The sequence below is a fragment of the Crassostrea angulata genome, chromosome 9, assembly GCF_025612915.1.
Source record: "Crassostrea angulata isolate pt1a10 chromosome 9, ASM2561291v2, whole genome shotgun sequence".
NCBI lineage: Eukaryota > Metazoa > Mollusca > Bivalvia > Ostreida > Ostreidae > Magallana > Magallana angulata.
Genome location: NC_069119.1, coordinates 37,075,137 through 37,100,116, shown reverse-complemented (window position 1 = coordinate 37,100,116; position 24,980 = coordinate 37,075,137). Strand labels below are relative to the sequence as shown.

The 24,980-nt window shown below is 36.2% G+C and overlaps 1 protein-coding gene and 1 long non-coding RNA gene across 2 annotated transcripts; one reads left to right on the top strand and one right to left on the bottom strand.

The window, feature by feature from the left end:
* Window positions 1-6,460: 6,460 nt before the first annotated feature.
* LOC128162325 (putative nuclease HARBI1) lies at window positions 6,461-9,404 on the bottom strand. The gene is made up of 5 exons (XM_052825471.1): window positions 9,332-9,404; window positions 8,862-9,245; window positions 8,317-8,506; window positions 7,961-8,068; window positions 6,461-6,844 (listed from the first exon to the last, which is right to left on the bottom strand). The coding sequence occupies exons 1-5, from the start codon at window positions 9,402-9,404 to the stop codon at window positions 6,658-6,660; spliced, it is 942 nt and encodes a 313-aa protein (XP_052681431.1). The 3' UTR covers window positions 6,461-6,657.
* Window positions 9,405-10,294: 890 nt separating this feature from the next.
* On the top strand, window positions 10,295-11,517 carry LOC128162561 (uncharacterized). The gene is made up of 3 exons (XR_008240684.1): window positions 10,295-10,611; window positions 11,007-11,311; window positions 11,412-11,517. It is a non-coding gene; the product is annotated as an uncharacterized LOC128162561 (long non-coding RNA).
* Window positions 11,518-24,980: the final 13,463 nt, after the last annotated feature.

Sequence of the window (24,980 nt, the reverse complement as noted above, 5' to 3'; positions counted from 1 at the left end):
TCCACTTGATGTGTCCACGCAGACCAGATGTCAGGATCTTCCCCCGTTTGCCTTCCCCGAGGTCCCCGAGAGCCAGGAAGACATCTTGGCGTACATTCAGTGGTTAGAGGGATTGTCATTCTAGGTGCAACAGAAGAAGAAGGTGGCGGAGGAGAAGCTTCGCACTATGATGTCCAACACTCCGGATCTGCTGGCGGAGAGGGAAAAGCGGCGGAAATTGGAAGCAGAAAACCTGCGTTTGCGCAAGGAACTTGCAGATCTGAAAGCGGCTCATCTTCTTTTTCCTGAACTGTGAGGTATTCTCCATTCATGTTTCCTTCTTCAATAATCTCTGTGATTTGTGACTGTGTCCTATTAACTGTATGCGGACTTGTGCCTAATTATTTATATTTCTTGAATCTGTAAAGATATTGTTTCTCTTGTAAAATTCCTTTTTTTATTGTAACGATACATAATTTGTATCTACTACATGTATTGTATTAAATGCAATTGTATATATGCATGTGATTATGTATGTTATATGAATAGCTCTATATAGCATAGATCTATATAGCGGTATTTGTTTGTCAAAGATCTCAGGTGTTGTATTATATTTATGAACTGTTTCTTGAGATGTATATGTATATCCATGGCAATGTGAGCTTATCTGTTATTTATTTATTTTTATTACACTTTGTATATTGGACTAATGTATGTATCGCATACATTAAGTCTTAAGAAGGGGGGAGTGTAATGGTGGATGATGTATTGTTATATCTAATATGATCATTATGTCTTGTGTTGTTTTATTGTTGTAAATATATTCATTATTATATAGCATGTATTTCTATATTATTACATGTTGTAAAGTTCGGGTTCGTTGCCGACGTCGCGCGTGCGTCAGGCCGTTCTTAACAACGTCTGTTGACGGCCTGACCACCGTTACTTCTGCAACGACAGTACTGAACGGACAGTTGAAAAGCACGGTTGCTTTTATTTTGACCTCTTCATGTAGGTATTAAATATCCACCAACTCCCTCTGTTTAATTTATATTATAACAAACAACTTATTAATTAACTTAATAAATCGTCTTTTTAAACTATACGAATGTGTTTTCTCTCACTGTGAATTATAATGAATCCGAAGTGGAAACGTACAGGTTTCCCGTTACATATATATATATATATATATATATATATATATATATATATATATATATATATATATATATATATATATATATATATATATATATATATATAAAACTTAAATGAATAAAAACACAAAGTCCGAGTAAAACATAAGCGCTTTCATTTTCATCTTCAGATGTTTTACAACTAACCAAGGTAACGTCGTTATTGTGACGTCATAATAACGTTAGCAAAGTCTCTGGTGTTGACGTCACAATTTTGGCGTATTTTTAAGCATAACACATATCAATGAAATAAAAACAATGTGATTTAACACAAACATTGAAATGGTACACGGATGTTATAATAAACTGTTCAATTTAGGTTTATATATTCTTATAAAATGTTTTTCTTTTTCTCGTCTTTCAGAAGTATTACACTCGCACATTTTATAAAATGTTATTTCATTGATATGTGTTATGCTTAAAAATACGCCAAAATTGTGACGTCAACACCAGAGACTTTGCTAACGTTATTATGACGTCACAATAACGACGTTACCTTGGTTAGTTGTTAAACATCTGAAGATGAAAATGAAAGCGCTTATGTTTTACTCGGACTTTGTGTTTTTATTCATTTAAGTTTTCTATTTCTCGCATTATCACCGGTGTGAGATCGGTTTGTCCGGTGTGAGACAGCAGTGTGAGATTTTTCTGTCTTACACTGTGTATTACTACGCCGTTTTAAAACGTAAACAAACGTTGTCTTTTGTAGGTACATGCAAAATGATGGATTGAGATTATCCATTAAGTAATTAGTTTGCTAAATTTATTACAATTTATTATATTTTTAATTAAAAAACTGTCATATGCTCTCATTTTGACTTGCACTATTTGAAGCACGCAGAGGGATAATTTGAACGTCATAACAGAAAAGTTGTCAAACATCATTTTTTAAGGTAATATAATGCGAGAAAAATAATCATTCATTATATACTCGTGTGGGATAGTGAAATTCCACCTCGGGGCCAAGATTCACAGTCTAGAACTCGGCAAAGCCTCGTCCTAGACCGTGAATCTTGTCCCCTCTGTGGAATTTCACTATCCCACACTCGTTATAATGAATGATTCTATTAATCTTATCCGACCACTGTGAATTTTTTCTGGATTTACCTGTATATAACCAGTGATCGAGATGGAAACACGAAGTTCTACTAACAAGGAAAAAGATTTTGAACGAAAGGATGGTTTTTCTGTACTGCTTGAAAAAATGGATCTAGTGATTAACAAAACGGATATAACAAATGATCTTTTACGGGATTTAATCAAAGTGTGTGGCGAAAGTGTTCCTTTTTGCAGTCAGTTATCTACAAGAACAACGGAAATTTTGGATGAAGAGGAAACACATTTAAAAACTGCTCTGATTGAAGAGAATGAGGTAAGCTCCTGACAATCCCCTACCCAGTTATTGCAAAGAGAAATAAACGAGCTAGCTTTACAAAAAGAAGCGTCAAAAATCAAGCAAAAAATCAAACCTTATTGGAATCAGACTTTGAATTCAAGAAAACAAACGTACTGGAAACAGATAAATAACGCTAATTATGCTGAACAATTTGAAAAATGGCTAGAAAAAGCAGAACCAATTTTGCCGAGAAAATTCAGAATAAAGCCAATCCGCGAGGAGCCTTATGACCAAAGAAACATCCGGATTGAAGTTGCCAAGGAACGTTTAAGAGGAGAGATCCAGTTACTACGATTGAGATCCAACAAGAGTCAGGAAAAAGTTATTGAATACGATACAGAGATGGAAAAAGTATTAAAAAATAAGGCTTCTGGTAGAGTTCTGGAAATTCTCCTAAACATGTGGGAGTCCGATTGCAAAAGAGAAGAGCAGAAATCCTTCAACAAATGGCGATATAAGGAAGCTTGGTTATTGGATTACGAGAGAAATTATGGAAAAAAGCTCACAAAAAATAAAAAAGTGAAAACACAACAAACCACCAAAACCAAACCAAAGAAAAATCTGACAATCATGGCAAACGAGGATCAATCCAGGGACTATGCAGCTGTAGTTAAGAGTAATACCGCCATAACTACAAACAATCACCGACCAACTTCAAGTCATAAGGAAAAAAATAACACAAGGTACCAGGCTATTACCAATGGAAACAACCAAATCCAAAATAGATCAACACCTAACAGGGAGAATGGTACCTCTACAACATTTAGAAGATCATCTTATGAAAGAAATTACGTGCAACACAACAATTTTCGTGCAAACAATGCATACAAAAACAACCACGTGACCTACGTAGGACGAAACGCCAGAAATTATTTTTTAGGAGGAGGCAAACCCAACCAAGGAGCAAACAACATAAACAACGGTCGTCAATACAGACACCAGTTTCATCCCCGACAAACATCGCGAACGAGGTATGTGTAGATCAAGATGATACGTCTCAACCATTTACCAACAATATTGAACCTAAAGTTATTAACCTTCCTAACAGACATCTAAGTGATTCAGAAGTAGGACTTATATGTAAAGGTTTGACATTTACTCCAACGCCACAGAGCAATAAACATGAACTAAGAACAGATGTAAAAGAGTACACTAGAAAATTGAGAGTTGCCGAGTATTTTTATGAGGAAGATGACGGTGAAACTGAATTGGAAGAACATCTTGTACGCAACAAGTCTTACTTTAATCCTAAAAAGGGTAAAAATGAAATTTTAGATACTATTTGTGATACTCTTAATAATTTACCTCTTAATAGTAACACCAAAAGTGGAAACACTAAATGCAACTTAAATAACGAGGAAAGGACAGCCTTAATTTCACTGTCAAACGATGAATCAATTGTGATTAAAGAGGCGGACAAAGGTAGTGCAGTTGTCATAATGGATTCTAATTTTTACAAAGAGCATATAATTAACATGCTGTCAAACACTGTCTATTACAAAGAAATAGAAGACAACGACGACAAGAAAACTATGCAAAAAATTAAAAATCTGTTGAAACGACACAAAACAACATCCGATTTAACAGATAAGGAGGAAGACTACTTAACAAATTTTGAATTTAGAGAAAGCGACTTTTACGGTCTTCCAAAAATACACAAATCAGAACAAATCTAGGAGGCAATTAAAACCCAGCGTTCGGAGTACATCCATTGTCCAAATCCAAGTGATATCTCTTTCCGACCAATAGTAGGCGGACCTTCAGCACCAACTCAAAGACTCAGCAGTTTATTAGACACTCTTTTAAAACCATTCTGTAGTGAAGTCAAAAGCTACGTTCAAGATGACCTGGATTTCCTCCGTCATTTACCAGAAAAAAATTGAGGAAAACAGCAAATTTGTTACACTGGATGTTATTAATTTATATAGTAACATATCTAATTCTCTGGGACTTGAAGCAATTAAGTATTGGGTAAATAAGAATCCAGAGAAAATAAACAACCGTTTCCTAAAAGATTTTATTTTAGAAGCTGTGGAAATCGTTCTTACGAACAATACTTTCACATTCAATGGTAAACACTTTAGACAAATCAAGGGAACCGCCATGGGGACAAAAATGGCTCCAACATATGCGACGTTAGCCCTAGGATATTTGAAGGAAACGATGTACAAAAAAATTTAACCAGACATTTGAGGAGGACACTGGAAAATATATCTTAACTAACTGGAACAGATACCTCGACGATTGCTTTATAGTCTGGAATTCAGGAGATAACAACCTGAAAACTTTTAAAGAAATATTAAATGAACTTCATCCAGACATTAAATTTACAGCGGAAGAAAGCCTTGACCGTATTTCGTACTTGGATATTCTACTGACTAAACAGGACGAAGTCATCATGACTGATATATTTTACAAACCGACTGATACACATCAGTATTTACATTTTAACTCGTGTCATCCACGGCATACAAAAAGAGCTATACCTTATAATTTAGCAAGAAAGATATGTACCATAGTCAACAGTGAGACTGTAAAAATACAGAGGTTACATCAACTGAAGCAGTTCCTGATGAAACGAAATTATCCAGAAAAAATTATCGATGACGCCATTGAGAAATGTAAAAAATTAGATAGAAAAGATTTACTTAATCCCATTCAACGGAACAAAACTCAATGCATAATCCCATTAGTAACAACATATAACCCGAGAAATCCAAACGTTACTCGTACAGTCAAACATCTTAACGAAGTCTTGAAGACGGATGAAACCTTTTCTAAAATATTTGAAAAACAGAAGTTTATTAACAGTAAAAGACAACCAAAGAATCTAAGAAGAATTCTCACCAAGTCAAATTTCACAGAAAAAACAGATTACAAAGTAACCAAATGCCAAGATCCGCGGTGTGGTACCTGCCCGTATATCAAAACAGGACAAAAATTTAACTTTAGTGGAAAAGAGTTCACTATCAACAATAACATGTCATGCCAAACCAGAAATTTAATTTATGTTATCACATGTTCTGGTTGTGGAGAACTTTATATTGGTGAAACAGGAAATACATTACGGGAACGAATCCGGATACATAAACAACATATTAATTCACCGGAATATCGTAAAATAAAACTCAGTGAACATCTGGACGTATGTGGAAAGAAATCTTTTACTGTTTTCCCTTTTTATAAAATGTGCGAGTGTAATACTTCTGAAAGACGAGAAAAAGAAAAACATTTTATAAGAATATATAAACCTAAATTGAACAGTTTATTATAACATCCGTGTACCATTTCAATGTTTGTGTTAAATTACATTGTTTTTATTTCATTGATATGTGTTATGCTTAAAAATACGCCAAAATTGTGACGTCAACACCAGAGACTTTGCTAACGTTATTATGACGTCACAATAACGGCGTTACCTTGGTTAGTTGTAAAACATCTGAAGATGAAAATGAAAGCGCTTATGTTTTACTCGGACTTTGTGTTTTTATTCATTTAAGTTTTCTATATCTTATCCGACCACTGTGAATTTTTTCTGGATTTACCTATATATATATATATATATATATATATATATATATATATATATATATATATATATATATATATATATATATATATATATATATATATATATATATATATATATGATATTTAGTAGAAGTGACAGACAGAGGGGCCAGGATAAATAAAAAATCACATTGTCATGGTAGGTTTATCTTATTTCATGTCAATTGTGTGTCTATGCGTGTGTGTATAAATAAATAAATAAATAAATAAATAAATAAACAGAGAGAGAGAGAGAGAGAGAGAGAGAGAGAGAGAGAGAGAGAGAGAGAGAGAGAAACTTTCATTAAATGATGCTTTAAATTTCATTACAGATAAACAGAGGAAGAGAAAATGTGAAGAAAATGTATCTGATCTACAGAAACAAGTTCTACAAGCAGACCTGTGCAGAATCAAAGAAGAGACTGAACTCATTAAGCTGCAAAAAGAAAAAGTGTCACTGGAAATTAAAAAACTGAAATATGAAGTTTCACTTTACAGTGTCCAAACAGAAAATGAGGTGTAATTTTATGAAACACATTAAAAGTAGTTATCAACGATGAACTGGCGAATGTTATCATTTCTAGGCTGAACAGCGACTCCTCCCAAGTCTTCTTCATCACAAGCAATGCCATTATCATCTTCAGCCATTGTTTCTTTTCTGTCCAAAGCTATATTATGCAATACAGCACAAGCCACTATGATTTTGGATACTCTCTCAGGTTTACACGCGGGTATGTTAAGGCAACTCCGAGTTTAATGACCGTCAAAATTATGATCAATTTAAAAACTGTTAATTTCAATGAAAACAGTGCTGAATATGAATACCAAGTGAATGTATTCCCAAAGATATCATTTTTCTACTTCGGAATCGAGTCGATCTTTGAAGCGGCCGAGCCATGGTATCACGTGACAGTTAAAAATAGATCACTTTTTTACCTTAACAAAAAATGAAAAAGTGTAACACTACTCCGAAGTTTATTTGTATGTTTGCTACTATAATTCGATTGGCAATTAGTTCATGTTTATTGGTATTACTGCTAGAATCCTATTGTTAATCGCATAAAAAAGATATTGTAAATATTTATCAGAAACCCTCTCAACTTCTATAATTTCATTGAAAATACTACGTATTTTTCATTTAAAACAACGAAGCACAGGATTCTAGCAGCACTTTTCAAGTAGTTAAGGTCATATACCGTTGATATTTACCAAAGTCATCTTTCATAATATCCGGGGTAGTGTTACACTTTTGCCTTTTTTTGTACACATTGACAGAGGAAAGGATGGTTAAGCCATATAAATGTCGATCTGCTTACCTTAAAACACTCGCTGATAAAACAAAATATCCATGTCTGTATTATCCTGATTATATCCTAACTGACACTCATCTAAATCTTAGATATCTGTATTAAATAAGTCTTATTTCGGCATTGTTTACACTGCATTCCGATGATTTGTCTCCCGACATGATCTTCTCTATTAAACATGCTTGTGACGTCATCAATGATAATTATACGCAATAGAGAGAAATCGAAGCTATATTCAGTTTGAAGAGTTTCTAGTGATATTTTATGCCTGTAGTTTTTATAATTTAAACCAGAGATAAAGTTAAAATCGACATATTTCTGAGTAAAATATGACATCATGCTGCTTATTGTGACGTCATATCGATCAGAGGAATTTAGTCGCATTCGTTGCCTTATCATACCCGCGCACTGAATATAATAAAAATATTATGTAAACTGCTATTTACAGGTACAGTTTAAATATGTGGATTAATATTATAATTGATATTAGATATCCATAATTCATTATAACTTTCATATTTAAAATTTTTGATACCTTAATTTCTCCATGTAAAGCCATAAAGCGTCTTTTCCACCATCCAAAACAGCGTTCAATTACTGCCCTTGTTCTTGTATGAGCTGCATTGTAGTTTTGTTGAGCTCTTGAAATATACCGGTATGTGTAATAGTTCATGTGTTTACGTAATTTCAATACCAAACATTTCTTTTCATAGATTTTAAAATCAGGTGATTAAATTGTTTAGAGGAAAAACTAAAACTCTCTCTCTCTCTCTCTCTCTCTCTCTCTCTCTCTCTCTCTCAGTTTGGCATTGAAGTGGATGTGGAAAAAATTATTGCAAAAAATGATTAGATACGATATGCTTCATATTTACACGTGTCTGATACTTACTGATTTACTGGTCGTAAGAAGGGAGTGACGAGGTATCGTCCACAGGCGTAGCCGCTGTCGCCCAGTAAAACCCCATCAACATCAATCCCTCTGTGATGTACCTCAAGGTCGGTTCCAACATTGGATCCTCGGAAAATGAAAGAATCATGGTTTGACCCTGGCCACTTGCCAACTGTGTTGGTGAAACGGCCTGTAAAGAAAGTAGAGGGATAGTCGATTAGTTTTAAATAGAGAGAGAGAAAGAAAGAAAGAGAGAGATAGTTTTCTACAATTAAATTGCTTTTATTAAATTATTATCACTACATGTTATTTTCTTTCAAATAATTATGCAAACCCCGCCTTCATCCAAACAGCTAGACGTCATTGATATAAATGACTTTACGTTACGATTTGTAGTGTTAAACCTGTAATATATATATATATATATATATATATATATATATATATATATATATATATATATATATATATATATATATATATATATATATATATATATTCATTTCAAATATATTAGGATCTATCAAAATATATTGCTTATTCACCTTCATGATCACAGATGGCCTGGGTGTTGATTGAATGGAATCCTTTGCAGTTTACATAAACTGATTCATGCTCAGAAGGGGCAATAATTCTGACATGAGTGCCATCAACCGCGCCGATTACAGCGGGAAATCCAGCAATACCATAGAACCCCTTCTTGATGGCCATCTTTTCCCTGGTGGTAGAGGGCCACTTAATGAACTTGGGAGAAACATCAGTCAAGGCCTGCGAAACATCGTGCACACTTCTTGATACACTTGACTTGTGAAAACCAAGGGTATCAACCACAGTTTTCATATTATCACCTGTGGCAAAGTACCTTAAAGCGATTTCTACTTGGTTTATAGCGGACAGGGAAAGACTCCTCAGGGTGGGGCGGCATAACTCTGGTTCTATAAGATCTGTTAGAATCTTAGCGATTCCATAGAAAACCGGTACCTTTGTTTGTATTCCGCCTCGTCAAAATTATGACTGAAATGTCTGTAAACTCGCTGTTTCTTGTGTCGTCTGCCAAAGTTTAGGTCAAACAACAACCTAGCAGCCATGTTTAACCACTGGTTAAAAGTCTTAACCCAGCTTTGTAGAATGGTTAACTTAAGCAAAAAGTTAACCACTGGTTAAGCAATTAAGCCAGTGGTTAACTTTTGAGCAACATAATTTAACCACTGGTCAAAATTTAACCACTGGATAAGGGATTTAACCAGTGGTTAAAGTTAACCAATGTTTTGAGCAACCCGATCCAGTTCTCCAATTTATTGGAAAAAAATATACATAACAACAAGAAACAACAGACCCTATTTGTCATACAGGGGTTCTTGTAGCCCCTGATGGGAGTTTTCCATGACGTTAACTGTAATTAAGCCTCCTTCATTTATCGATAAAATATGCAAACATCAAACGGAAGAAAAGATCCCATTGAAAATGCATTTGAATAGAAAATTACTCGACCGAAACACTACAGGTTAAGACTTGTGAAAAGACAAACATTACAGGTAGAGACATGTCTCTGTGACATTTAAATGCCATGTGTAACCACACTGTGACTGAAAGACCACATTCAGTTCATATCTGGCAAAATCATCTCTTGGGGGCTAATTGCCGATATTTTTTTTTTTTGGTAATACTTTTAACAGTTTTATTCTGCAATAAAATCGTTAATCGAAACAATCCCTTAATTTATAAATATAAATAAATATGAATTATAGATAACATTTTTTGAGTATTTATATTTCATATCTGGCAAAATCATCTCTTGGGGGCTAATTGCCGATATTTTTTTTTTTTGGTAATACTTTTAACAGTTTTATTCTGCAATAAAATCGTTAATCGAAACAATCCCTTAATTTATAAATATAAATAAATATGAATTATAGATAACATTTTTTGAGTATTTATATTTAACAGTAATTATTTCATATCTATAATTAACCTCGAACTCGAACATTTACAGTGTATATATCATCAAAATAAAACCTGTAAATAAATCTGATATGAGTTCCAAATGGAAATTTACCATTGGTTATCGACAATTGTTATGATTATGACGATTGAATGACGTGATAATAAAATATCCAATCAAATACATTGTGATTCTAGAATCACCATGGAGATATATGTAGTTATATATAGAGAAATAATTCGATTTTTAATCACATTTATTGAAACTGTCGAGGATGCCTTTTCACAGATGGAATAAAAGAAGATAGAACTGTGTTGTTAATTTTTTGGAGAATGGAATACATACCATAAAAGGTAAAAAAAACCAAAACAAAACTATGTACCGATCATGTCAAAGACAATAAGCAGAACTCACTAAATAAAAAACAACAACACATAAATAACAAAAAATGAAATATTATCAAACATTAAATAGTATGGCTACGATGGTTTAACGTTTGGGATTTCTAGATGAGTGATTTCACAGCGCTTTCTTTCGTGTGTGAATTAGATAATGATATTTAAAGGTAGAAATTTTACGATTGAGTGAACAATTTTACTACGGTTTGTTTTTCTATAATCGAGTGAGATTTTTCAGATTGAATATTCAAATTCACATTTATAAATGATATAATTGGCACAGAATTAAAGCGATTTTACTTAAAACTGGTGTAGAAATATAACTTATCTATTATTTTTTTGATTAACAGAGAACAATATGGCTGCAGATAAATTTTCATGTGAAGATTGTGGAAAAACTTTTACTCGATTATCAAATTTACATCGACATCATCGATCAGCACATAGATCAAATTCATTTCGATGTCAGACGTGTGGCAGAGACTTTAAAAGAAGAGATAATTATTTACGTCATACGAGAATCATCCTGAAAATTCAGATAAAGGGTCATGTGCATCTATAAAGGAGGCAAATACAAAGATAGCCGAAAATGATGACAAAGAAAATGTCTGCCCTAATCAAACAGGCAGTGGAAACTCGTCGAACGAAATCAAAGGTAAAGTAATACATTGTACTTGTATATTCTTTCGTAAGCTTTATAAAAGCACGAATTTGTTTTGAACGTTTTTGTTTGTAATGTTTTTATTGCTTTACAGAAAATGAAGATGAAGAAGCAAAAGAGGATTGTTTTTCAGAAGAAGAGACTATAGAGGGTAATTTAAAGAAAGTGTTTATAGAAGCAACTGACAAAAGCAAATACGACGCGGGTATGATAAGGCAGCTAACAGCGATCAAATTCCTCTGATCGATATGACGTCACAATAAGCAGCATGATGTCATATTTTACTCAGAAACATGTCGATTTTAACTTTATCTCTGGTTTAAATTATAGAAACTACAGACATAAAATATCACTAGAAACTCTTCTAACTGAATATATCTTCGATTTCTCTCTATTACGTATACTTAACATTTATGACGTCACTAGCATGTTTAAAAGAGAAGATCATGTCGGGAGACAAATTATCGGAATGCAGTGTAAACAATGCCGAAATAAGACTTATTTAATACAGATACCTAAGATTTAGATGAGTGTCAGTTAGAATATAATCAGGATAATACAGGCATGGATATTTTGCTTAATCAGCGAGTGTTATAAGGTAAGCAGATCGACATTGATATGGCTTGACCAGCCTTTCCTCTGTAAGTGTGTACAAAAAATAGCAAAAGTGTAACACTACCTCGGATATAAGGAAAGATGATTTTGGTAAATACCAACGGTATATGACCTAAACTACCTGAAAAGTGCTGCTAGAATCGTGTGCTTTGTTGTTTTAAACGAAATATACGTAGTATTTTCAATGAAATTTTAGAAGTTGAGAGGGTTTCCGATAAATATTTACAATATTTATTTTATGCGATGTACAATAGGATTCTAGCAGTAATACTAATAAACATGAACTAATTGCCAATCGAATTATTGTAGCAAACATACAAATGAACTTCGGGGTAGTGTTACACTTTTTGATTTTTTGTTAAGGTAAAAAAGTGATTTATTTTTAACTGTCACGTGATACCATGGCACGGAAGCTTCAAAGATCGAGTCTATTCCGAAGTAGAAAAATAATATCTTGGTGAACTCTTTCACTTGGTATTAATATCCCGCGCTGTTTTCATAAAAATAAACATTTTTTAAATTGATCATAATTTTGACGGTCATTAAACTCGGAGTTGCCTTAACCTACCCGCGGATCCTCTGACATTTCTAAAAAATAAGGAAGAAACCATTCGATCGATTTTAAAAAAAGAGCGTACCAAAAGGAAGAGAATTAAATTTCATCTCACCTTGCAAGTGCGATTTACCAAGACCAAAGATGATCAAGTAGAAATTGCAGAGCCCCACTTTCACGGACGTTGTCATATACTGTTAAACAATGACGATATTGAGTCCGCTCTGAGGGAGAGCATCATGAAAATGTTCAACTCTTTCATTGAATATCAGCGAGAAAGCAGCAACTGGGTACTTGACAAGGTTTTGGGAGTGACGGTTCATATCGTACAATATAACCCAATAAAAGGCTCTAGTTATCTACCACTACCAACAAAACTCGCCAGCAAGAAAGCCATTGTCAATGTCCATAATGCCGATCAAAAATGTTTCATGTGGTCAAAATTAGCTGCTTTTTACCCTATGACGAATAATCCTCAGCGAGTCATTAATTATGTGCAACATATAGATAAGCTAGACTTCTCAGGCATTGAATTTCCCGTCAAGGTCAGAGACATTCCTAAATTTGAGAAGAGAAACAATATATCCATCAATGTATTCGGTTATGAAAAAAGAGAACTTTATCCTCTCCATTTGACAAAAGAAAGGGGATTAAAGCATGTAGATTTCCTAATTCTAAACAAGGGAGAACACTCACACTATTGTTGGATAACAAGCCTTAACAGATTACTGAATGATGGGCAAAAAGGAAATCGACTGTATCACTGTCATTATTGTCTCCATGGATTTACTAAACAACGCCTTTTAGAAAAACACGTTCCTTACTGTGAGGTACACGGTGCACAGCGGACCGAAATGCCAACCGAAGAAGACAAATGGCTCGAGTTCAGCAATGTCTCCAAACAAATGAAGGTTCCATTTGTGATCTATGCTGACTTTGAAAGTATTCTTGAGAGGCATTATGGTTGTCAACCGGATGCCAGCAAGTCCTCAACGATCAAGCTAGCAAAACACGTGCCCTCGGGATTTACTTACAAAGTTGTCGGACTCTCATCAAATACTACGATGAATCACGTAACATATCGTGGTCATGATGCCGTTGACAAATTTATTGACCATCTAATAAAATTAGAAAATGAGCTTCTGGGAATCTTACGCGAGGCAATGCCTATGAATTTCGAGGTGCAGCTCACAGTAACTGTAATTTAAACTTTAGACTCAAAGAAAGAATACCAGTATTTTTTCACAACTTAAAAGGATACGATGCTCACCATATCATGAATGCTTTCGCCAAATTCAAGCACAAAAAGATCAACTGTATTCCTCAAAACCACGAGAAATACATTTCGTTTTCGTTAGGAAGATTGGATTTCATCGACACTTTCCAATTTTTGTCTACATCTCTAGACAAACTATCCACCAATCTAGCCAAAGAAGGTCTTCATAAATTTCCTCATCTACAAGCCCACGTAGTCGCTACTCATCCAGGAAACGATCAGACAAAGCTTCAGATGTTAAGCCGAAAAGGGGTGTATCCTTACCGCTACATGAATTCGTTCAAGAGGTTTCAAGAAACAACACTACCGCCACAACGGGCTTTCTACAATGATTTAGATGGCAAAACTGTGTCCGACTAGGACTATTTGCATGCGCAATGGGTGTGGGATGTGTTTAACATTCAGAATTTGTGACAATACCATGATCTGTACATGGAAACCGACGTGCATCTTTTAGCTGATGTGTTTGAAAATTTTCGTAATCTCTTCTTAGATATATATGGCCTCGATGCAGCTCATTTTTACACGGCCCCGGGGCTAGCGTGGCAGGCCGCTCTCAAGATGACAGGTGTTCAACTTGAGCTTTTGATTGACCCAGATATGCATCTGTTTGTGGAAAAGGGGCTCAGAGGGGGCATTGCTATGATTTCTCAAAGGTATGCAAATGCTAATAATCCATATCTTAGCGATTACAATCCCCATCGATCCTCAAACTACCTCATGTATCTGGACGCCAACAATTTATACGGGTGGGCCATGAGTCAGTCGCTGCCGACTCATGATTTTTGTTTGTTAAACCCTGATGAAATGAAAACGCTGGACGTTCACTCCGTTTCTCTCGATGGAGACACTGGATACATGTATGAGGTTGATCTTAAATATCCAGTAGAATTGCACGACTACCACAGCGACTATCCTTTGGCTCCCGAATCTTTCCAAATTAAACCGGAGATGCTTTCCCTTTATCAGAAAGAGCTTTTACTTAAGTTAGAAATGAAGGAGGGTACGTCTACCAAACTAGTTCCCAATCTTTTTGATAAAGAGAATTATGTTGTCCACTACAGAAATTTGCAACTCTATCTCTCTTTGGGAATGAAGCTGACTAAAGTTCATCGGGTTCTGTCTTTTAAGCAAAGCCCTTGGCTCAAAGCCTACATTGATTTTAATACGAGCAAACGAAAGGAAGCTAACAACGAGTTTGAAAAAGATTTTTTCAAATTAATGAACAACAGTGTAACAAACTAAAATTCGTTGTGTATAATTATAATTCCCCTTGGTTCACCTTTCCGGTTTATCCTTTGGAGAGCCCCTTGTTTTAATACTTTGACCCTTGGTTACCGTGGTAACATATCAATCCTGTGGGGAGCCCCTCGTTGATACCTTAAATAGTTAGTAAAAGTATGCATGGGTAGTACCCGGGAACATCAGCCGATAGACGTGGGCGTCATCCCGTCTAGTGCTCAGGGGCCTGTTTTAGAAAAACATCAGGTATTTAAACAACCCATTTTTGTACGTTTTAACCACACGTGTTTGAATAGGTTTTCGGTAGTATGTTTTTCTTTTCGTTTATTTTATCATGGTCTTTTCTGCCTTGTTTTGCTGTAAATTTCCCCGTCCCTACAGAACGTCAATACCTGTCAGGGAAGGGGGGTTCTTGGGTGCTGAAATATTTCCGGCTCCTGTATTTATGAGTAGCCGTTTCCATTTTCATGGGATAATTTATAGAGACCGCTGTTCTACAGTGAGTGAGTGAACTACGGCGGCCCTTTCGACACATCTCTAAAACTACTTATGAATTTATACCTGAGGGTGATCCTCGCAGTTTTACCAATTTATAATCGTCAATGCAGATACGTGCTTTAACTTAACATTGTGAAAGTTTGATATTTATATAATTTGTGTCATTTGAAAACTTATATTCTGCTTATTGAGTTTATTGAAAGAAACCTCCAATCAGCGTGGACGAGGCCATGGGTTATTTACATTTCCAAGGAAAACTTGCGTCTAATGAAGCCTCGATAGACCCGTGCAGCATGTGAACTTTCTACATGTACTTCAACTTAGTTCTGGTGGTTGCCGATATACCTAAACCTGACTGTAACCACGTGTTTACCTGAGGGTTCTTAAACACCACGTGCACCGGAACCGGGCTGACTATATAGACTTTTCCTTCATTTCATTATTTAATTTGTATATTTTTGTTTGTTTGGTTTTTTCTCGTTGAATTTTCTGTTTAATTTTATTTTATTTTGTTATTAAATATTTTGTTAAAAATGTCATACTTGTTCTGTTGATTAATGTAAGTTCATCAGGATGCATAAACACACATCCTCACAAATGGTGGCAGCGGTGGGATGCATCTGAGCTTGCATAAATCAAAAGATTTTCGTGTGTTTGCATGTTAGAAATTTTGACTTTGATATTTCTTATTTTTGTATCTTTCAGTGCATAAACTTTCACAATGTCACATATGCCGAAATGGATGACCGAGCTTATCGCGAATGGGTCAAGCGTCAAGGACTGTTTAGAGGTGTGGCGTCAGGAGCAGGAGGCACTGAGAGCTGAAAGAGAGTCTGCTAGGGCTGAAAGAGAGGCAGTGAGGGCAGAGAAAGAAGCTGAGCGAGAACTTGAGAAAGTAAGGTTAGCTCATGAAAGAGAGGAGCGTCAAGCTAAGAGAGACAGAGATAAGTGGGAGGCTGAGAAAGAGATTAAGTTGAAAGAGTTAGCTCTTAAAGAAAGAGAGTTAGAAACTGGTCCCTCCCCTCAGAGTGTTCAAACTCCTAGTGTAAAGTTGCCCAAATTTGAAGAAGGTCAAGACCCTGATGTTTTTCTAAAATCATTTGAGAAAATAGCGGGCTTACAAAAGTGGGATAAATCTCAATGGTTCTTTCACCATTGGTGTGATAGGGAGGATATTGGGTCAGACTTTGAATTGTTGTTTGATTTGATTTTGAGAAAACAGGTGATAGGAAGTTGTTCAAATGATTTGCAATTGTGGGTTCGTGAGCATACTCCAAAGTCTATCAAAGATGTTATAACTTTGTCGGAGTCATTTCAGGTTGCACATAAAGGCAGTAATGCAGGTGGTGGACGAGGTAACGCAGGGGAAAAGCCGGGTCCCAGACCAAATAAGTTTGGTTCAGGTCAGTTCCAAAGGGGTAAGCATGTCTCGCCATCAGAGCAAAGTAAAACATGTTACAAGTGTAACCGGGTAGGACATATTGTGCGAACTTGTCCTTTGCGTAGTACATATCAGTCGAAACCTTCTTTTAATCAAAACCAAGGGAATCAAAAGTCGAAAGAGCGGTTTGGTTTGTGTCTTGATGAAAATATGATAGTTTCTGATCAGGGTGATGTTGTTCATGAGAATAAGATGGTTGTTAAGTTGTCTGGCGTATCAGCTACTGATGAGTCTAGTCTTGAAACATGTTGTGAATCGGGTCTAGATTTGGTAAGTGGGGAAGTTGGTGAAAAAGTTGTCTCAGTTTTGAGGGACACTGGATGTTCCACTATTTTTGTTAATAGTAAGTTGGTTTCAGATGATGAAAAAACGGGGAGAACAAAAGTAATCACTTTGGCCGATGGTACAAGGAAAACTTGCAGTGAGGCGATAGTAAGTGTGAAAACGCCATACATTTCAGGTAAGGTGCACGCGCTATGTCTTGACTCACCTTTTGCTGATGTAATCATTGGCAACAATGTAAGCATTGTAGTACCGAAAGAGGCAGCACCTTTGACCATGATTGAGACTGCAGAAACAGTGGATGAAAAAGAATGTGGAGTTGTTCAAACTAGATCAGAGACAAGGAAACAGGAGGATGCAAAGAAACCAAAGCTGGATGATTTGAAAGAAGTGGACACAGAACATGAAGGTATGTGGTGTAATAGAGAGAAATTGATCGAGCATCAGAAAACTGACGACAGTTTGAAATCGGTGTTAGAGATGGCCCAAAATGGTCCACATGAAGGAAAGTCTTATTTCATCCTGAAAAATGATTTACTGTATCGAGTTTTTGACTCAGACTCTGGCGAAAAAGTATTCCAGATTGTTGCTCCAAAGAAACTGCGCAGTAGTATTATGTCATTAGCTCACGACACGCCACTGGCTGGACATCTTGGAAACAGGAAAACAAGAGAAAGAATTATGAGAAACTTCTTTTGGCCAGGTATGTATATAGATATATCTCGGTATTGTAAGTCATGCTCTATTTGTCAAAAGGGGACGCAAAAAGGGAGAACGCCAAAAGCGAAACTGGTGCCAATTCCAAAGATCGACGTTCCATTTTCCAGAGTAGCGATTGATTTTGTGGGCCCATTACCGATGACAGAAAAGAAAAACAGGTATATTCTGGTATGTATGGATTATGCCACTCGATTTCCAGAGGCTTTTGCGATGAAAAATCAAGACGCAGAAAGTGTGGCAAATGCGCTGATAGAAATGTTCTCAAGAATAGGTTTTCCTAAAGAAATTTTATCAGATCAGGGGACAAATTTTATGTCATCTCTCATATCAGAACTCTGCAAAATGCTCAAGGTCCGTAAGCTGTCAACTACCCCTTATCATCCCCAAGCAAACGGGCTAGTAGACAGATTTAATGGGACTCTTAAACAGATGTTGAAAGCATACTAGTATGCAGTTGTAGAGCCATTAAAATGGGATGTTCATTTACCATATGTACTTGTTACCTATAGAGAGGTCCCGAACGAATCAACAGGTTTTACTCCATTTGAACTTCTTTATGCCAGACATGTCAGAGGCCCCCTGGACATATTAAAGGAGCAGTAGGAAGAACCAACCGAGGAACAAACGTCAGTTTTAAGTTACCTGATGGAAACCCGAGAACGGATGGAGACAGTACGTAAAATGGTTACAGATATGGAATCTCTAGCAAAGAAGAATCAGAAAAGATACTATGATAAAAACGCCAGAAACAGAAATTTTGAAGTAGGTCAAAAAGTCTTAGTTTTGTTGCCTACAAGCACTTCGAAACTACTAGTATTGGCGCAGTGGAAAGGTCCGTATGAGGTGACGCAAAAAGTAAGTCCTGTTGATTTCAAAGTGAGGTTGTCCAAAAGCAAAGAGGCTGTTTACCATGTAAATGCTGAAGGAATGGTTCGAGAGAGAGCCGGAGGAAAACAGTAAGTCTGAAATTATGGCATGTTTGAATGTTATTTCTAGTTTAGCCAATGACGACGTTCAGATAGCAGACGACGTGGTGTCAGATAGAGTTCCGACCCTACAACAGACAGAATCAGCAACTGACGTACAGTATTCAACAAACCTGACTGCAGAGCAAATGGATCAGATTCAGTGGTTAGTTGAAGAATTTGGTGATATTTTTACAGATGTCCCCAAGAGAACGCATTTGATGAAACATTCATTGAAAACTTCTACGGAGGTGCCAATTCAGATGAAACCATATCCGATCCCCTATGCATTACAAGACAAAGTGAAGCGTGAGTTACAGCAAATGATGGACCTTGGTATCATTGAGGAAACAGACAGTCCGTATTCAGCACCAGTCGTCCTCATAAAGAAGAAAGACAACTCGCTGAGATTCTGCGTTGACTTCCGGGAGTTGAATAAGATTACGGTATTTGATCCTAGACCAATGCCTAGAATAGATGATATTTTGAATAAGATCAGCAAAGCTAAATTCATCAGCAAATTAGACCTCACAAAAGGATATTGGCAAGTACCATTAGACGATGACGCTAAGCGAAAAAGTGTATTTGTAACTCCATTTGGACATTTCAGTTTTACAGTTATGCTATTCGGAATGGTGAACGCACCGGCTACTTTTGTTAGACTGGTAAGCAAAGTTCTTACAGGGCTGGAGGATTTCACGGAGGCATTCATTGATGATATTGGTATCTATAGCAACACCTGGGAAGAACATCTTGAACATCTGGGGACAGTGTTCGAAGCCTTGAGAAAAGCAAACTTAGCAGCTCGACCGGCAAAATGTGTGTTTGGTTTTAATGAACTTTGTTTTCTTGGTCATACCATAGGGAGTCGGAAAAAAACCCCGATGATGTCGAAAGTAGAAGCCATACAAAACTTTCCGATTCCAACTACAAAGAAAAAGGTAAAGTCTTTTCTAGGTATGATTGGGTTCTACCGGAAATTTATTCCAAACTTTGCCACAGTAGCACTTCCGCTTACAGACCTGACGAGAAAGAGAACGCCCAACAAGATCAAATGGACAGACGACCTTGATCACTCCTTCAAAGAGTTGAAAGGTAAGTTTCTATCAGAACCAGTTCTTCGAAGTCCAGACTTTAGCAGATCATTTATTTTGCGCACAGACGCAAGTGCACACGGTGCAGGCGCAGTACTAGAGCAAGAGTTTGAAGATGGTAAGCATCCAATTTGTTTTTTAAGCAAAAAGTTCAGTCCTGCTGAGAGAAATTATGCTGTGGTAGAAAAAGAGTGCCTAGCTATTGTGTGGGCGGTTCAGAGTCTCAGGGTGTATTTAGAAGGTAAACCATTTGAAATTGAGACTGACCATGCACCATTGCAGTGGTTACAAAGGTCAAAGCTATCTAATCAAAGATTGTTACGATGGAGTCTTCTTTTGCAGGAGTTTGTGTTCTCGATTAGGTATATTCGTGGTACACAGAATTCAGTTGCAGACTCTTTGTCTAGAATGTGTTCGGATGATGCGATTGACTAATTATATGCTATAGCTTTGTGTCTGGATAAATATGGATTTATATAAGTCATTTGTATATAGTTTGCGTTTGTTCATTTTTAATTTTAGTTTGTAGGTTTGGGTGGACTAAATGTTGTTTAGTCTTATAAGAGGGAGGTATGTAACACCGCTGCCACCATTTGTGAGGATGTGTGTTTATGCATCCTGATGAACTTACATAAATCAACAGAACAAGTATGACATTTTTAACAAAATATTTAATAACAAAATAAAATAAAATTAAACAGAAAATTCAACGAGAAAAAACCAAACAAACAAAAATATAAAAATTAAATAATGAAATGAAGGAAAAGTCTATATAGTCAGCCCGGTTCCGGTGCACGTGGTGTTTAAGAACCCTCAGGTAAACACGTGGTTACAGTCAGGTTTAGGTATATCGGCAACCACCAGAACTAAGTTGAAGTACATGTAGAAAGTTCACATGCTGCACGGGTCTATCGAGGCTTCATTAGACGCAAGTTTTCCTTGGAAATGTAAATAACCCATGGCCTCGTCCACGCTGATTGGAGGTTTCTTTCAATAAACTCAATAAGCAGAATATAAGTTTTCAAATGACACAAATTATATAAATATCAAACTTTCACAATGTTAAGTTAAAGCACGTATCTGCATTGACGATTATAAATTGGTAAAACTGCGAGGATCACCCTCAGGTATAAATTCATAAGTAGTTTTAGAGATGTGTCGAAAGGGCCGCCGTAGTTCACTCACTCACTGTAGAACAGCGGTCTCTATAAATTATCATAAATTCAGTAGCCGGAAATATTTCAGCACCCAACAACCCCCCTTCCCTGACAGGTATTGATGTTCTGTAGGGACGGGGAAATTTACAGCAAAACAAGGCAGAAAAGACCATGATAAAATAAACGAAAAGAAAAACATACTACCGAAAACCTATTCAAACACGTGTGGTTAAAACGTACAAACATGGGTTGTTTAAATACCTGATGTTTTTCTAAAACAGGCCCCTGAGCACTAGACGGGATGACGACCACGTCTATCGGCTGATGTTCCCGGGTACTACCCGTACATACTTTTACTAACTATTTAAGGTATCAACGAGGGGCTCCCCACAGGATTGATATGTTACCACGGTAACCAAGGGTCAAAGTATTAAAACAAGGGGCTCTCCAAAGGATAAACCGGAAAGGTGAACCAAGGGGAATTATAATTATACACAGCGAATTTTAGTTTGTTACAAACAGCGTATTTGGAAAGACGATGGAAAATTTAAGGAAACGTGTTGACATTCAGCTCGTTCACCACAAGAAAAAACTTTGGAAACTTTCGGCTAAACCTGGGTTTAAATCCTTCAAGATTTTTAATGAAGATTTAGCCTCAGTCGAATTAACCAAATCAAAACTAGTCCTTAATCGACCCATCTATGTTGGGTTTTCCATTTTAGAACTCTCTAAAGTCTTGATGTATGATTTTCATTACAATTACATCAAGAAAAAGTATGGCGAACGCGTCACGCTCTGTTTTACAGACACAGACTCCTTGTGCTATGACATATCTACCGAGGATGTGTATGTTGACATGAAGGAGGATGACCATTACTTCGATTTCAGTGATTATCCTGAAAATCATTTCCTCCACAGTAATTTAAATAAGAAGGTCTTAGGAAAGATGAAGGACGAGTGTCAAGGCCACATTATGAAAGAATTCATTGGCCTTAAACCTAAGATGTACAGTTTTGTTCATGAAAAGAAAACAGTGCAAAACGAAAACAAATTGATCTGTATGGAGGAAAAGAATCTTGTTTTGCTTTTCAATGTCAGCACATGCGCAATCATGGTAAATAGTTCAAAATGCTTTAGGTAAACAGTCAAAAACACACTTAATTGTGCGTCATTGTGAATGTTTTTCACAAGATTTTCGTGAGCAGGATTGACGCTTTAGCATTCTCGATTTATAAACTTTGTTATCTGCCTTGATTTGATTGGTTATTTACGATATAAATTCCAGACACTTTTAACAAGTAACTACGAGCATATTTTTTTTTTACATTTGATGACTTATGTTTTTAAGATATAAATATATTTTATATCCGTAAATATGTGTATATAAATAAAGAAAAAAGAAATATGATAATTATAACCTGTAGTGTCTCTTTAAACAAGCAGGACACTAAAAATATTGATTTCACATTCATCTCCATAAATGCGTATGAGATCACGTGATAAAGTCTATATTAATGGAAAACAAAAACTTTTTCGGTCATAGTACAGAAGAACGCCAAGAAATCAACATGTACACCTGTAAGATTTGCTCGAATGTTTATGTCTGGCCTGATAGTTTAAAAAGGCATTTGAAATACAAGCATTACATGCAGGAATCTGAAGCGTTACGACAACAACAACAACACCAGGAGATGCCACATGAACAACAGCAAGAGAGTTTACAGCAACAAGAGGAGATGATACAACAACAACAACAACAACATGAGATGCAGCAACAACAACAAGACTTTTCATTCCAACACCCATTTACAGCTAACGTATCAGGACCGACTTGTTCTGGAAAGACATACTTTGTTAAAATGCTGTTGCACCCTGTAAGACCAAGATTTCTCCTCCTCCAGAGAGAATCCTGTGGCTGTATAAACGATGGCAACCGCTGTATGATGTCATCAAAACAAATGTATATCCTCCTGTTGAATTTATTCAGGGTATACCATTAGATTTAGAACAAGATTTCTTTATTCATCCGAGAACCAGAAACCTGGTGATTTTAGACAATCTGATGTCTACGATAGAATCAACGAATTATTTACGGACGGGAGTCATTATAGAAATTTGTCGGTCATTGCAATCAATCAGAATATGTATTATAACAAAGATCCGACCCAGAGACGAAATTGTCACTATCTCGTCATCTTTAATAACCCTGTAGACAGACAGCAAGTAATGACTTTGGCTCGACAGATATATCCTGAAAATCCGCAATATGTATTGAGGCATTTTAAAGAAGCCACCTCTAAACCTTATGGATATCTACTTATCGACCTGAAACCAACCACGCCTGAACATCTGCGCATGCGCAGAGACATTTTATTGCCTATAAAACAAAACAAGACGGAACATGTCCCTCATTATCTTAAGGACCCGCCAAGCAAACAGACGCATCTCCAGCCCTCTACCACGGATAAGTTTATAGAACAGACGGCAACTAGCATTTCTGTCAAGGACGTATCAAGCGGTCAAACATATCTCAAAGTTCCTCCCATCGATCAACAATTGACATCCCCAGATCAGACAAAAGCAAACCAGTCATTTGGAGACACGTCTTCCTGTGATGATTGCGGGCTTCTTTTTGAAAATACACACGTTCTACAGAGACATGTAAAACGTTGGTGCCCAGAAAATGTTTCCTTTAAAAAGAAAACGGATCGATGAAGATGACGAAGATCAACCCCATTCGAAACAATTTTTGGTCGATCTTGAAGAGAAAGAAGATGAAAAGGAAAACCAAGAGCATCAAGTATTTAACTATCTCATGAAAAGAGCCAAAGAACACAATGAAAAGCAGTGGGACCAAAAATATGATAAATATATCAAAGAAGGTCTGAGCAGAAAGGAAGCCAGAGTAAAAGCGGAAGAGAAAATGACTTCAGAAGACGTTAAAAGACTCTCTGAGAATTATGGATTATTCATCTTGTTCATCCTGCAGTTACAAAACGGACCCATTCACTCGAAAACTATGAGAGATGTCAAAAAATTTCTCTCCGACGGTAATGATGAACAAGCATCTGTCAAAATGGCCTTGAACAAAAACCGCCATCTTTTAGAAGAAGGTTGGTATGAGGAGGATTCTGATTCTGGAGAGGAGGATTCTGATTCTGAAGAGGAGAATGACGATTCTGAAGAGGATAATGATAGCCAAGAATCAGATGACGAAGAAAGTTCTTAGACTGTTATCCATGCTCTTTCTTTTGTATACTAATGTGGATCTGTGTGCAAAATAAAAGACCTAATGAACCTTGCGTTTATTGATTTATCATCGTAGTATGTCACGTGATATATATATGTGTATATATTTTATATAAATAAGGAAATAGTCGCTTCTATCCTCATTCAGTTCTTGATGTTTGAAGTGTTAACATGTCTTGGGAGGATTATTTAGCGAAAATATACTACAATCCTGTCAATGCTGGAAGTTTCTCAGGACCGGAGAAATTGTATAGATATGTAAGGCAAGATGGAAAATACGTATAGAGTGAACACAAGATCAGAAAATGGTTACAAAGACAAGAAGCATACAGTCTACAGCGAGGTGTAAGAAGACATTTCAAGAAAAACAAAGTTATTGCCCTTGGCATTGACGACCAATGGGATGTCGATTTGATGGATATGTCAAAATATAGCAAGGAAAATGATGGAATGGCGTTTGTACTAATTGTCATCGACATATATTCTAAATTCTTGTGGATGCAGCTTCTCAAAGACAAAAAGGGTAAAAGCGTCACTGCAGCGCTAAAAAATGTTCCTTTTTTTTTTTTTT